The sequence below is a fragment of the Zingiber officinale genome, chromosome 10B, assembly GCF_018446385.1.
Source record: "Zingiber officinale cultivar Zhangliang chromosome 10B, Zo_v1.1, whole genome shotgun sequence".
NCBI classification, from domain to species: Eukaryota; Viridiplantae; Streptophyta; class Magnoliopsida; order Zingiberales; family Zingiberaceae; genus Zingiber; species Zingiber officinale.
The window spans coordinates 79,408,312-79,423,402 of record NC_056005.1 but is presented as its reverse complement, the minus strand read 5'-3'; the positions used below and the strand labels follow the sequence as shown (position 1 = coordinate 79,423,402).

Sequence of the window (15,091 nt, the reverse complement as noted above, 5' to 3'; positions counted from 1 at the left end):
AAGAGATTTAATCTTTTTCTTTAATCTTTTGTAGAACCTTATAAAAGAGATATTTTAATTTTTAATCTCTCCAATAAATTATATCTTTCACATAAGAAAATTTTAAAATTTAAATTATTTTTAAATTTAATAGGGCCGGCCACCTTAGCTTGGGTTCAAGCTAGGGCCGGCCACCCATGGACCAAGGCTTGGCCGACCCTAGCTTGATCCACAAGCTAGCTTGGTCGGCCCCTACACCATGGGTATGAAGGTGGGTATAGGTGGGTATAGTACTCTCTAAATAAGAGGCTACGATAGGGACCGAGAGGAGGAATTAGTTTTGGTCTCCCGATAAAATTAAGCATCCCGTGTTTGCCCCGAACACACAACTTAATTTTATCAATAATAATTCATTCCACTAGAGAACTATTATTGAACTACCGCACCAATCCCAAATTATATTTTTGGGCTCCTTCTTATTATGAGTATGTTAGTCTCCCTGTGTTTAAGATGTCGAATGTCCACTAATTAAGTGAGTTACTGACAACTCACTTAATTAATATCTTAGTCCAAGAGTAGTACCACTCAACCTTATCGTCATGTCGGACTAATTCCACCTGCAGGGTTTAACATGACAATCCTTATGAGCTCCTCTTGGGAACATTATCAACCTAGATCACTAGGACACAGTTTCCTTCTATAATCAACAACACACACTATAAGTGATATCATTTCCCAACTTATCGGGCTTATTGATTTATCGAACTAAATCTCACCCATTGATAAATTAAAGAAATAAATATCAAATATATGTGCTTGTTATTATATTAGGATTAAGAGCACACACTTTCATAATAACTGAGGTCTTTGTTCCCTTATAAAGTCAGTATAAAAGAAACGACCTCTAATGGTCCAACTCAATACACTCTAAGTGTACTAGTGTAATTATATAGTTAAGATAAACTAATCCCTAATTACACTACGACCTTTCAATGGTTTGTTCCTTTCCATTTTGGTCGTGAGCTACTGTTTATAATTTATAAGGTACTGATAACATCATCTTCTGTATGTGACACCACATACTATGTTATCTACAATATAAATTAATTGAACTACAAACAAATGTAGATAATTTGACCAAATGTGATTCTTTATTCAAAATAAATGTTTACAAAAGCTTAGGCTTTCAGTATACACTCTAACAATCTCCCACTTATACTAATGAGTAAGCTGCCATATCTGCTGTCATACATCTGATTCTCATTCCCTCCACATGCCGATCGAAAGCTTTTCCTGGAAGGGCCTTAGTGAAAGGATCTGCCAGGTTATCTGCTGATGAAATCTTGGCGATGACAACTTCTCCTCGCTTCACGATATCTTGTATCAGGTGGTACTTGCACTCTATATGTTTACTTGCCTTATGGGCTCGTGGTTCCTTCGAGTTTGCAACTGCACCACTATTATCACAATAAATTGTGATGATTTTGGGAAAACCAGGAATCACATCTAAGTCCATTAGAAAGTTCCTAAGCCATACTGCTTCTTTAGATGCCTCAGAGGCTGCTACATATTCAGCTTCCATGGTTGAGTCCGAAACGCATTTTTGCTTAACACTCCTCCATGCAATGGCTCCACCTCCTAAAGTAAACACATAATCTGATGTAGACTTACTGTTGTCCCTGTCTAATTGGAAATCTGAATCCGTGTAATCCACAGGGAGTAAATCGTTTGCTTGGTATACTAGCATATAATCTCTAGTCCTTCTCAGGTACTTTAATATATGCTTTACCACAGTCCAATGTCCTTGTCCAGGGTTACTCTGATATCTGCTAACCATGCCCACGGCAAAATAGATATCAGGTCTCATACACAGCATTGCATACATAAGGCTTCCTACAGCCGAGGTATAAGGAACTGCTTTCATGTCCTCTATCTCTTTTGATATCTTCGGAGACATCTCTTTAGATAGAGCTACTCCATGCCTAAAAGGTAAGAAACCTTTCTTGGAATCTTGCATGCTAAAACGAGCAAGGATTGTATTTATATATGAAGCTTGGGACAGACACAACATTCTTTTCTTGCGATCCCTTATAACTTTGATCCCAAGAATGTGTGCACAATCTCCTAAGTCCTTCATATCAAATTGTTTGGACAACCATACCCTTACGTCCGATAATACCTTGACATTGTTGCCAATTAACAAAATATCATCTACGTATAGTACAAGAAATACCACCACGTTTCCGTTACACTTCTTGTATACACAAGACTCATCCGGACACTGAATAAATCCATATGACTGTATTACTTCATTAAACCGGATATTCTAAGACCTTGAAGCTTGCTTCAGTCCATAAATGGACCAATTGAGCTTGCACACTAGATGTTCTTTTCATTTTTCAATGAACCCTTCTGGTTGCTTCATATGAATGTTTTCTTCAAGACTTCCATTAAGGAAAGCTGTCTTGACATCCATTTGCCAAATCTCATAATCTATATGAGCAGCAATGGATAAGAGTATCCGGATAGACTTAAGCATGGCTACCGGTGAAAAGGTCTCCTCATAATCGATTCCCTCTTTCTGAGTGTACCCTTTCGCAACAAGCCTAGCTTTGAAGGTTTCTACCTTCCCGTCTGTCCCTCTTTTCCTTTTGTAGATCCACTTGCATCCAACGGCTTTTACACCATCAGGTTGTTCTACAAGCTCCCAGACCATATTAGTATACATAGACTCTATTTCAGAATTCATTGCTTTTTGCCAAGATACTGCATCTATATCTTGGAGTGCTTCGTCATATGTACGGGAATCAGGTTCATGTTTACACGAGATCAAGTCCGAAGACTCTCCCAAAAACATGAATCTCTCAGGTTCCCTTACCACTCTCCCATTACGATGAGGCACCGTCTGTGGTTGTGTATCATGTGTGACACGTGTTGCAGTCTCTTGTGGTACTACATCTTGTACTGTTGGTACTAAAGTAGACATGTCCTCTCTAAGTTCTTCTAGAACAACTTTGCTACTGGGCTTGTGATCCATTATATAGTCTTCTTCTAAAAACTGGGCATTGGTGCTAACAATGACCTTCTGGTTTTTAGGACTATAAAATAAACCACCTTTCGTTCCTCTGGGATAACCCACAAACACGCGAACTTCTGTACGAGATTCTAACTTATCAGCATCTAGTTTCAGCACATGTGCTGGACTACCCCAAATCTGAATATGTCTTAGACTGGGTTTTCGCCCATTCCACAATTCTGTGGGAGTAGAAGAAATTGATTTAGAAGGTACTAAGTTCAAAATGTACACTGTCGTTTCCAGAGCGTATCCCCAAAATGAATTTGGTAATTCTGAATAACTCATCATCGATCTAACCATCTACATAAGAATCCTATTCCTTCGCTCTGCCATACCATTCTGTTGGAGTGTACCAGGTGCGGACAGTTGGGATTGAATCCCGGCCTCTGATAAGTAATTCCTAAACTCTCCTAAGAGGTATTCGCCACCACGATCAGACCGTAGTGTCTTGATACTTTTACCTAGTCGTTTCTCCACATCAGCCTTGTACTCTTTGAACTTATCAAAGCACTCGGACTTGCGGCGCATTAGGTAAATATATCCGTATCTTGAATAATTGTCTATAAAAGAGACAAAATATTCAAAACCACCTCTCGCCTGGATAGACATAGGACCACACAAATCAGAATGAACCAATTCTAACACTTCTTTGGCTCTATACCCCTTGGCTTTAAAAGGCCTCTTGGTCATTTTACCTTCCAAGCAAGATTCACAAATTGGAAAATTTTCCAATTCTAATGAACCCAAAAGTCCATCGGCTATAAGCCTTTGAATCCTACTTAAGTTAATATGACCAAGCCTTAGATGCCAAAGATATGCTTGGTTCATTTCCGAAGGTTCTTTTCTCTTATTTGAGTTAGAAGATGTGTTATTGATTTCCATATTTTGCTTTGTGGGAGAAATTGGATTTAAAGTATATAAATTGCCAACCAATGCGCCAGAATAGATAATCACTTTATTTCTCTTAATAACTACATCGTAACTAAAGGAAACTGAATATCCATCCAAAAATAGTTTAGAAACTGAAATTAAATTCTTTCTAAAACTGGGTACATAAAGACAATTTCTTAAAACCAAATTTCTATTCCTATTAAAAGATAAGTAGACGTCTCCCACTGCAACAGCCGCCACCTTAGTAGCATTGCCCATGTAGATGGTAATCTCTCCTTCAGTTAGTCGTCGGGTTTCCTGGAACCCCTGCAAGGAATTGCAGACATGATCAGTGGCTCCCGTATCTACACACCAGGTGCTGGTAGATAACACCGCTAAACATGTTTCAACAACTAGAGCATGAGATATACCTTTGTTGTTCTGATTCCTATGAGGACAGTCCGCCTTCCAATGCCCTGACTGCTTGCAGATGAAGCACTTGCCCTTCGGCTTCTTCACTCCAGCTTTAGGTCCTGTACTCTGAGATTTATTCACCTTCTTTGCTGAGCTAACTTGTTTCTTCTTCTTCTTTCCTTTCGGTTTAGAAGTAGAACCATTTTCAGCATAGTGAATATGAGAATTATGACGGAACAAACCTTCTGCTGCCTGAAGTTCTGTCAATAGTTCCGCCAATGAATATACCCTTTTATTCATATTGTAATTCAGGCGGAATTACTCAAAACTTCTAGGTAGCGTTTGGAGGATCATATCGATCTGGGTTTCCCCATCAATTTCTCCTCCAAGGATTTGTATTTCATTTAGATAAGTCATCATCTTAGGGATATGATCCCTCACAGGAGTACCCTCTTGCATGGTGGCTATCATTATCTTTCTCATGGCTTCTTGCCTAGAGGCCCGATCTTGGTGACCAAAGAGTTCCTTGAGATTGTTCATAATATCATAGGCTGTTGGTAAATCTTGATGCTGATGTTGTAATACATTTGACATTGAAGCCAAAATGTAACACCGAGCCATCTCATCTGCTTTTACCCATTTTCTATGGTACTCAATCTCCTCTTGGGTAGATTCACCATTGGGTGTATCAGGTCAAGGCTCAGTCAGTACAAACTTATAGCTTTCAACAGTTAGAACAATGTCCAGGTTCCTTTTCCAATCTATGTAGTTAGGACCAGTAAGTCTGTTCTCTTTTAGTATGATGGCCAGTGGGTTGAAAGTCATCCTAAGAATCACAAATAACTTTTGGTCAGAACTCTAAATTTAGAATAATATTGATTCCTCAAACAATACTATTTTAAATTAACCAACACCTTAAAACACCGTGAATTTTGTATGCCACGATAGTGTGGACGTATACAAATTCAATATTTGTAAAAGGAGGGTTTTACCCATTAATTTTATTATCTTGTCAACTTAACTTTTTGACAAATAAAATTAATAGTTGGTTTACTTTGGTCACACGAATAATAGCAGTGACTCCGATGGAGAGGATACTATTAGTCGTGCCTAAGTGTGTACCATTACTTGACACTAAGTCTATTAATAAGATTGTGCCCCTTCCGATGGGGAAGATCACACGCTCTTAATTAACTTCCTATAGTCATCCAAAATGGAAGTTTGTTCTAGTGATCCATAAACAAGCTCATCCGATATGGAGGAAGACACTCAGAGCCAACGCGCAAGCTTGTTTGCATCACTTACAAACCAGTAATAGAGACCGTGGAATTTATTTAAAAAATAAATCCCTCTCCCACTTAGTTATTTAAAGTGAGGAATTTTGACTATGCTAGCCTACTTAACATGCATACTAACTAGCACACACAATCACAGCATAAAAAGCAATAAATAGAAAAATTAATTTTCAACTATTATGACTTTTATCTATTGTTGTCCTCCGTGTGTCGCCAACCCTAGCTGCTGCCATCTTTGGCCACTGCCACCGGGTCTAGTTGTCGCATCCATCTTGCTCCTTGTTCCGCTGCGCCTCTGGTCCTCAAAAGGTTCCACGCCTTGCAAGATTCGATCCGCGACATAAATAGAATTTTATATTTTTCGATCCTATATTCCTCGAAGGAATGTACATGTAAACTAGATCGAACATAAAATAAAATTTACATCCATCGATCCTATATTCCATAAAAGGAATGTATATGTAACTAGATCAAAAATAAAATCCTAATAAAACTAAATACAGCTCCTGCTGTATTTTATAATACAATCATGCACACACAACAAAATTCCCTTGACATGTCCAAGAGTCCAATCACACACATAATAACTATAAGCCATAATAGTTGGATCCTGCATCCACAAAGTTAGCACATCCTACTATTAACCTGCCTAAATTATGTATGACATGTGCATAATTAAACTAATACCAAATACACAGAGGCAAAACCCTAGCTCTGATACCAATTGTTGGTTGCTACTCGGAAAGCCTAATGATTCCACTGTACAAAAATTTTATACAAAGGTCTAAACCTTTTCCTAGCTACCATGTGTTCTTTTAAATTAAACTTGGATCGCCTGCGGAACTTAACACATTTGATCCAAAGTTTAATTTATTTGTTCTTTTAGGTTTAGACTTGGATCTCCTGCGGAACTTAACACGTTAGATCCAAATCACCTAGGTTATTAATTCCATTAAATATTAATTTCTAAAATTGGCTTCCAGGACTGCATGGCGAGGCACATGGCCTTCTTGGATATGGGAACAACCACAACCGCCTAGACAAAGCCTTTTAAGGAAAGCTAATATTTAATTTCCTTAAATAACTTTAGGTCAACCAAAAAGAACAATCAAATCACAAGGAAAAGAAAAACAAAAGAACACAACATCGAAAACAAATTCGAAATACTAGAATCACATGCCTCTTGTATTTGGTATTTTTACAAAGGAATAAAACTAGTATGATGCGGAAATTAAATACTAGTATACCTTTTCTTTTGCAAACAAAAACCTCTAGGTCTTCTACCGTATTCCTCTTCTAACCTCGGACGTTGTGTGGGCAACGATCTTCCGAGATGAGAAACCACCAAGCACCTTCTTCTCCTTTCTTCAAGTTTCGGCCAAGCACAATGCTTCCAAAAGATGAAGATCTTTTTCCACCAACCAAGCTCCAAGGGATGTAAGCTTTCTCTCCTTCTTCTCCAAGCTAAAATCCGGCCACCACTAGATCTCCAAGGAAGAAGAGAGGTTCGGCCACAAGGATGGAGAGAAGAGAAAGAGAAGTGTCGGCCACACCAAGGAAGAAAAGACAGAGAAAATAATAGAGGTTGTTCACCTTGAAGGCTCCCAAAACCACTCTTTTATAATCCTTAGCTTTAGCAAATAAGGAAATTTAATTACAATAAAATTTCCTTAACTTTCCTTGACATGAATTAATTAAGAAAAATTAAAAAAAAATTCCTAATCCCTCATGTCATGGCCGGCCACCTCATGGAGAGCAAACAAGACAATTTTCAATCAACAATTAAAAATTCCTTATTTGTCTTCGGAAATTTTAAAAAAATAAAATTTCCTTTTAAAATCCCTTCATGGTTGATAAAAAGAAATCTCTATAATTTTAATTTTTCAACATGTGAATAATTTACAAAGGAGAAAAATAAAATATCTTTCCAATCTACAAATAAGGAAAGAGATTTAATCTTTTTCTTTAATCTTTTGTAGAACCTTATAAAAGAGATATTTTAATTTTTAATCTCTCCAATAAATTATATCTTTCACATAAGAAAATTTTAAAATTAAAATTCTTTTTAAATTTAATAGGGTCGGCCACCTTAGCTTGGGTTCAAGCTAGGGTCGGCTACCCATGGACCAAGGCTTGGTCGGCCCTAGCTTGATCCACAAGCTAGCTTGGCCGGCCCCTACACCATGGGTATGAAGGTAGGTATAGGTGGGTATAGTACTCTATAAATAAGAGGCTACGATAGGGACTGAGAGGAGGAATTGGTTTTGGTCTCCCGGTAAAATTAAGCATCCCGTGTTCGCCCCGAACACACAACTTAATTTTATCAATAATAATTCATTCCACTAGAGAACTATTATTGAACTACCGCACCAATCTCAAATTATATTTTTGGGCACCTTCTTATTATGAGTGTGTTAGTCTCCCTGTGTTTAAGATGTCGAATGTCCACTAATTAACTGAGTTACTGACAACTCATTTAATTAATATCTTAGTCCAAGAATAGTACCACTCAACCTTATCGTCATGTCGGAATAAGTCCACCTGCAGGGTTTAACATGACAATCCTTATGAGCTCTTCTTGGGGACATTATCAACCTAGATCACTAGGACACAGTTTCCTTCTATAATCAACAACACACACTATAAGTGATATCATTTCCCAACTTATCAAGCTTATTGATTTATTGAACTAAATCTCACCCATTGATAAATTAAAGAAATAAATATCAAATATATGTGCTTGTTATTATATTAGGATTAAGAGCACACACTTCCATAATAACTGAGGTCTTTGTTCCTTTATAAAGTCAGTATAAAAGAAATGACCTCTAATGGTCCTACTCAATACACTCTAATTGTACTAGTGTAATTATATAGTTAAGATAAACTAATCCCTAATTACACTATGACCTTTCAATGGTTTGTTCCTTTTCATTTTGGTCGTGAGCTACTGTTTATAATTTATAAGGTACTGATAATATCATCTTCTGTATGTGACACCACATACTATGTTATCTACAATATAAATTAATTGAACAACTACAAATAAATGTAGATAATTTGACCAAATGTGATTCTTTATTCAAAATAAATGTTTACAAAAGCTTAGGCTTTAAGTATACACTCTAACATCTGGGGCGCCCGGAAGGGTTCCGGGCACCCCAGGCTGGTCCGGGCGCCCCGGACAGTTCTGGGTGCCCCGGATGCTTAGTCAACTCCAATTGACTTTCATCCGAGTCCTCTGCTTGGTTGGGTGATCTCTACTATCCGGAATAGGGCTCACCCGGACCCAAGTCCCGGTCTTCTCGAGCGGACTTCCCTTCGGCTTCTCATCCCTCGAAATCGTCGCGTGTTTCCTTCTCGTTCGCCGGTGTACTCATCGGCAGTCTTCGTTCCTTGGGCGCACCGCGTGCCGTCCTTCTCGCTAACTACGTCTCTTTCTCCTCGAGTAATCTTCTGCTCCAGCTTTCGTCCCTCGGAACCACCGTACGCTTCCTTCTCGTCTGCCGGTGTACTCTTCCGCAGCACCTCGTCCCTCGGACTGCCGTCCTTCTCACTAGTTGCGTCTTCGCTCGACTACTTATGCTCCTAAGCTCCTGCACACTTAGACACAAGGTTAGAAACACACAGGACCTAACTTAACTTGTTGATCACATCAAAACAACCTTAGGGTTCCAACAATCTCCCCCTTTTTGGTGTGATCAACCCAAGTTAAGCTAGGGTTAAAATAGACATTAAATAAAATTAAGAAAATTAACTTAATTTGCAATTTAAGGGCAAAAAGATAAACAACAAAAAATTAATCTATCTACCTCCCCCTAGACTTATACTTTCCCTTCTTCCCCTTTGATCACAAAAAAATGGGGTTCCAAGAAAAACAATCTAAGGGTTAAAAATTTAGTAAATTTGAATATTTAAAAGAAATTCTAAGTTAAAAATAATTCTAAGTTTTTTTTTGCAAGAATTATTTTGAGAAATTTTCTAATTTAAAATAAATTTCTAAGTAAAGTTTTAAAAATCTGACTTAGGCAATTTTTAACAAATTTTCTAAGTAATTTGAGCATAAATTTCTAATTTCAGAAAATCTTTTATCTTAAGAAAAACACTCAAAAAAATTTTCTAAGTAAAGATTATTTTTGAAAGAAATTTTTCTAACTTAATCATTTGAGAATTTTTAAGAAAATTTTTCTAAGAAAAAATGACTTAGTCAATTTTAAAAAAAAATTAAGTAAGTAAATTTCTAAATTGAAAAAAAATGTTTTGAATAACCTTTTTAAAAGCATTAATTAATTATTGCATTAATGCTTTATTAGTAAGTTAATTAAATATTTATTTCAATATTTTGGCTTCCAGGTCGTGGCAAGGCACTAGGCCTTTTTGGTTATTGGAGGAACAACCACTTCCTTGACAAAGTCTCATAAAGAAATTCTTTGTTTAATTTTCTCACTTAAAGTGCTAATTTTAATTTTAAAATTAATTTAAGCATGACTTCGGAACCCAATATAGGTTCCAGCCTACTGGATTAACCAAAAAAATTTTAGGGACATATTTTCTTGAAATGTTCTTAATTTGTCCCGGGTGATATTTAAAGTACCAATTTAAATTATTAAATCTTCTAAAATTGGTTTTAGATGAACATGCATAGTGTTTCAAGTTATCTACTTGAATTTTCAAATCATCATTTTCAATTTTCAATTTTTCATTTGCTAGTTTTAATTTATCTAATTCTTCTAAGGGACAAGACTTAGCTAGAATTACTTTTAAATTTTTATTTTCACTTTCTAATTTGTAGCAATCTTTTATTAAAAGTTTAACGAACTTAAACATTTTATCGGGAGGAAGAGATCGTACCTGACTTACCTTGTCGATCTCGTTGTCTATTTCTCCCCCTAAGCTGTTGCTTTCTTCCGACGTGTCTCCCCCTTCATCGATGCTCTCGATGCTCATTTTGGAAGAGCTTGAATCGCAATCGTCGTCTTGATGACTCGCCATCAGTGCGAGTCCGGAGAATGCTTCGACTTCCGATTCGGACGATGTATCATCCCACGTCGCCTTCAGGACCTTTCATTTTTGGATAGGCTTCTTACCCTTCTCCTTATCTTTGTTCTTCAGCTTGGGGCAGTTGTCCTTGACATGCCCTTCTTCGTCGCAGTGGTAGCAGCGGATTGTCCTTTTCTTTTTCCCCTGCAAATGGTTAGTAGATCTAGATTTACAAAGTTTCTTAAATCTTCTTACCATCATTATCATTTTCTCGTCGTCGAGAGAAGATTCCGACTCAGGTTCATCTCTCAAAGCTTTGAGGGCGACATTGTTCTTGAGCTCCTTCATTCCTACACATCTTGACTCATGCACTTCAAATGTTGAAAAAAATTCTTCTAATGAATTTTTTTCTAAGTCCTTCGAAATGTAAAAAGCATCTACTAGTGATGCTCATTTTGAATTTCTCGGAAATGAATTTAACGCGTACCTGAGCGAATCTCGGTTACTTACCTTTTCTCCGAGATTCATGAGTCCGGTGATGATTTCTTTTATTCTGGAGTGCAGATGTGCGACTGTCTTGTCTTCCCCAAGTCGCAGGCTGGTGAGCTGATTGCGAAGCAGATCTCGTCTAGCGAGCTTGGCTTCGGACGTTCCTTCGTGTAGCTCGAGGAACTTCTCCCAAAGTTCCTTTACGGAGTTATAGTTCCCGATCCGGTTGACTTCTTGAGGCAGAAGAACACTTAGCAGATGGTATTCTGCCTTACCGTTCACCACGAAGTCGCCCTGCTCCTTTTTTATCCATTGATATATTTCCTTGTTCTCTAGAGCTTCAAAGCCAAGTATCATTGTTAAAGTTAATTCAATATCGGTGGTAAAGAATACCTACATATGCTTTTTCCAAGTGGCGAAATCCCCTACGAATTTCGGCGGGTGGATGCTTGGTCCGGCCATCTCTTTGTTGCTTCAGACGGCGGTTAGTCCTTCTGAGGTGTCTCGGCTCTGATACCACTTGTAGGACCGTTGCGGTCAGTTAAAAGGGGGGATTGAATAGCCCTATAAAACTAAAACAAAAGTACTCTTCTTGAACTTTCAACAGAACACTTGCATCAAATAAAAGCAACAAATAAAATCAGAAAACATAAAGTAAAAGGCTCACAAAGAGTTGACTTGGTTACAACCGGGGAGGTTGTTAATCCAAGGAAGATGTCGTACTATTATCTCCTTCTGGCGGAGAAGCCTTTTTATAGCAGTGTAGGCACAGAAAGACAGAAGCTTATCTAAACAGTGGAAGCACACAAGTGTTGTTTACAATTTTTGAATTAATGAAAAGCTTCTGGACCAAGGCTATATTTATAGCCTTGGTCGGGGCACCTGGAAGGGTTCCGGGCGCCCTAGGGGGGGATAAATTTTATCCCCCAATGTTCAGATCAAGTCAAAGCTCGATCCGGTCAAAAACTCACTTCCGTGCGCCCGGAAGGGTTCCGGGCGCCTCGGACAGTTCCGGGCGCCCCGGACAGTTCCGGGCGCCCCGGACAGTTCCGGGCGCCCCGGATGCTTAGTCAACTCCAGTTGACTTTCATCCGGGTCCTCTGCTTAGTTGGGTGATCTCTGCTATCTGGAATAGGGCTCACCTGAATCCAAGTTCCGGTCTTCTCGAGTGGGCTTCCCTCCGACTTCTCGTCCCTCGGAATCGTCCCGTGTTTTCTTCTCATCCGCCGGCATACTCATTCACAGTCTTCATTCCTCGGACGCACCGCGTGCCATCCTTCTCGCTAGCTGCGTCTCTTGCTCCTCGAGTAATCTTCCGCTCCAACTTTCATCCCTCGGAACCACCGTACGCTTCCTTCTCGTCCGCCGGTGTACTCTTCTGCAGCACCTCGTCCCTCGGACTAACATTCTTCTCGCTATCTGCGTCTTTCGCTCGACTACCTGTGCTCCTAAGCTCCTGCACACTTAGACACAAGGTTAAAAACACACAGGACCTAACTTAACTTGTTGATCACACCAAAACAACCTTGGTGTTCCAATATGTCTAATCGATACCCGCTGAGTTCTTGAACTCACCCTATTGATTTACTCCTATTTCAGGTTGAAGCCATCAAGAGGTTTAAGTTGCTAGTCCCCACTTCGTATCGAGATGGTTTTCTATTTTCGGACTTTGGTTCCTTGTTATGTGATCTAAAGACTTGTAATGTGTAGTTCTTGCACTCGTGCCTTTTATATCGAGTTTTTGGTACGCTGCCCATGTTTTTCCGTTGCGATGGTTTTTCGTTGTCGGTTGTGTTTACCTCTTTATTAGTGTAGTAGGTTTTATATTAAATTGTGTAAAATGTTTACTTATTTTATCATATATGTTCTGGCCGTGTTGGCCGAGGATTGAGAGACCCTAAGGGATATGTATTTCAGGATTCAGATTATCACCTGTATAGGGGAGATGCTGCCGGATTGTCGTCTGTCAGGGACTCCTCTGGGGCATGACAATTTATAAATTTAGTATCAGAGCCAAGTTTTGTGAGTTAATCTAGGTATTTTTGGATTCATATGAATTTTCGTCGATTTTCATGTTTCAGAATTTCGAGGTATTCTTTGACGAGGTCATATTTGGTGACTTCATGGCGACGGAACATCTCCAGACGAAAAATAGGTAAAATGATCAAGTTTGGTAATTTTGGTACCCGTATTAATTCCTAGGTAATAATTTAATAGATGTGAAGCGACATATGCGTGTTCCCATGTCGAGACATGGTGCAGGACGGCCACACAAGAGGGCATTGGAAACTTTGGTGACGAAGTCACCAGAGAGGTCTGCTGGGATTGAGCTTCCCAATCAAGGGCAGACTCCTCATGGCACTACGGGTGTGTCAGCCTCTCAGATTCTGACGGTTCCTTCTCCAAAGGTACCTACCTTGATCGTACCCGTCGGACCCACCCCTACAGTATTCACTGTACCACCGGCGGTACCACCTGCAGCATACCCAACCCCTCCACCAATAGTGTATGCTGCTGCGTACCCGACACCTCCTCCAGCCGCACCTACAGAGTACCCAGCACCACCGCCACCTGTGCCTGCTACTACATACCCGGCACCCGCACCAGCAGTACCAGTTGCTCCATATCCGGTACCACCACCTATCGTACCTCCAGCCACTCCAACCTATATTGACTCTGCAGTGCCACCAGTGGTATCTGCCCCAGCTTATGCAGCACCAGGGGTACCTTCCTCGGCCTATCCAGCGGTACCACCCATAGCACTAACTCTAGTGGTTCTGCCAATTCTTGTGTCAATCCTTTCTCACCCTACTGATATGATTGCGACACAAACTCAGATCCCAGCTTTGGCAGAGTCAGTGAAAAGTTGATTCACACTATTCTGTGAGGAGACTGACCCAAGTGTGGCTCAGTCTTGGATAGAGATGATGGAGCGGACTTTCTTCTATATGTCTTGTTCCGAGTGGGAGAAGGCAGAGCTGGCTGCTTTCCATTTACGGGATGAGGCCGACATCTGGTGAGACACACAGTGCTCGATCATAGGCGAGAAGTGCATCACCTGGGTGAGATTTAGGGAGGCCTTTGAGAGTCAGTATTTTCCATGATCTTATCAGGTATGATTGATATTGAGGATGGTTTGAGATCGATGGATATTATGAGAACTGATATTGTGATATGTGGATTTGTGATGATTTATTGGTGGATATTGTGAGATCAGATGTTGTGATAGGTTGTTTTTTTTATGATCTATTAGAGGATATTTGATTTGATATTCTATTATTTGGTGTTTGTCGTTGATGGTGACAAAAGGAGTGTTACGTGTGATATTTATGGATTTGGTGATTTGTAGTTGGTGATCAGATTATAGACTCATCATCATCGATCTTATAGTTGAGTGTGCTTATTATACGGACATTATGAGTCATTGGTATTTCCATTTAGGATTACTAGTGCCCTAAATATTTTCATGGACTCGATGAAACTGGTATTCCTAGGGAATTTGGATCAGTTGGAATTGTCTTCATTGACAATATTGTGATATATTTCTGATTCGAGGTGGATCACGAACAATGTCCTCACATACTTCAGGAGATGTTTCGACGAGAACATCTCTATGCGAAGTTAGTAAATGCGCATGTTGGGCTATCTTCTGTGGGAATTTTATGGACACATTGTCTCAAGCAAGAGTATATCAGTGGATTCACAGAAGATAGAAGTTGTTACCAGTTGGGAGTAGTCGAAGTCTGTACAGGAGACTCACAACTTCCTTAGTTTGGCTGGGTATTACCAGAGATTGGTTGAGGGTCTCTCTAGCATTATTACGCCAGAGACTGGACAAATTCATGAGGTTACCAGAGAGGATGCGCAGTGGGTCGATGGATCTATCTTCTATGATACGATTTTACTTTATACATTGTCAGCTGATATGCTAATTGATACTGGTAGTTCACATTCCTTTATTTCTTATGTATTTCTAGATAAGCTACCA

At 39.3% G+C, this 15,091-nt stretch overlaps 1 protein-coding gene across 1 annotated transcript; it reads left to right on the top strand.

The window, feature by feature from the left end:
• The first annotated feature begins 13,334 nt into the window (after nucleotides 1-13,334).
• On the top strand, nucleotides 13,335-13,973 carry LOC122029206 (leucine-rich repeat extensin-like protein 5). The gene has a single exon (XM_042588146.1). It carries the CDS (start codon nucleotides 13,335-13,337, stop codon nucleotides 13,971-13,973), a length of 639 nt encoding a protein of 212 aa, XP_042444080.1.
• The last annotated feature ends 1,118 nt before the right edge of the window (nucleotides 13,974-15,091 follow it).

What these genes read in the sequence shown, in the direction of transcription:
- LOC122029206 (XM_042588146.1), top strand. Translation starts at nt 13,335, where the DNA reads ATGCGTGTTCCCATGTCGAGACATGGTGCAGGACGGCCACACAAGAGG.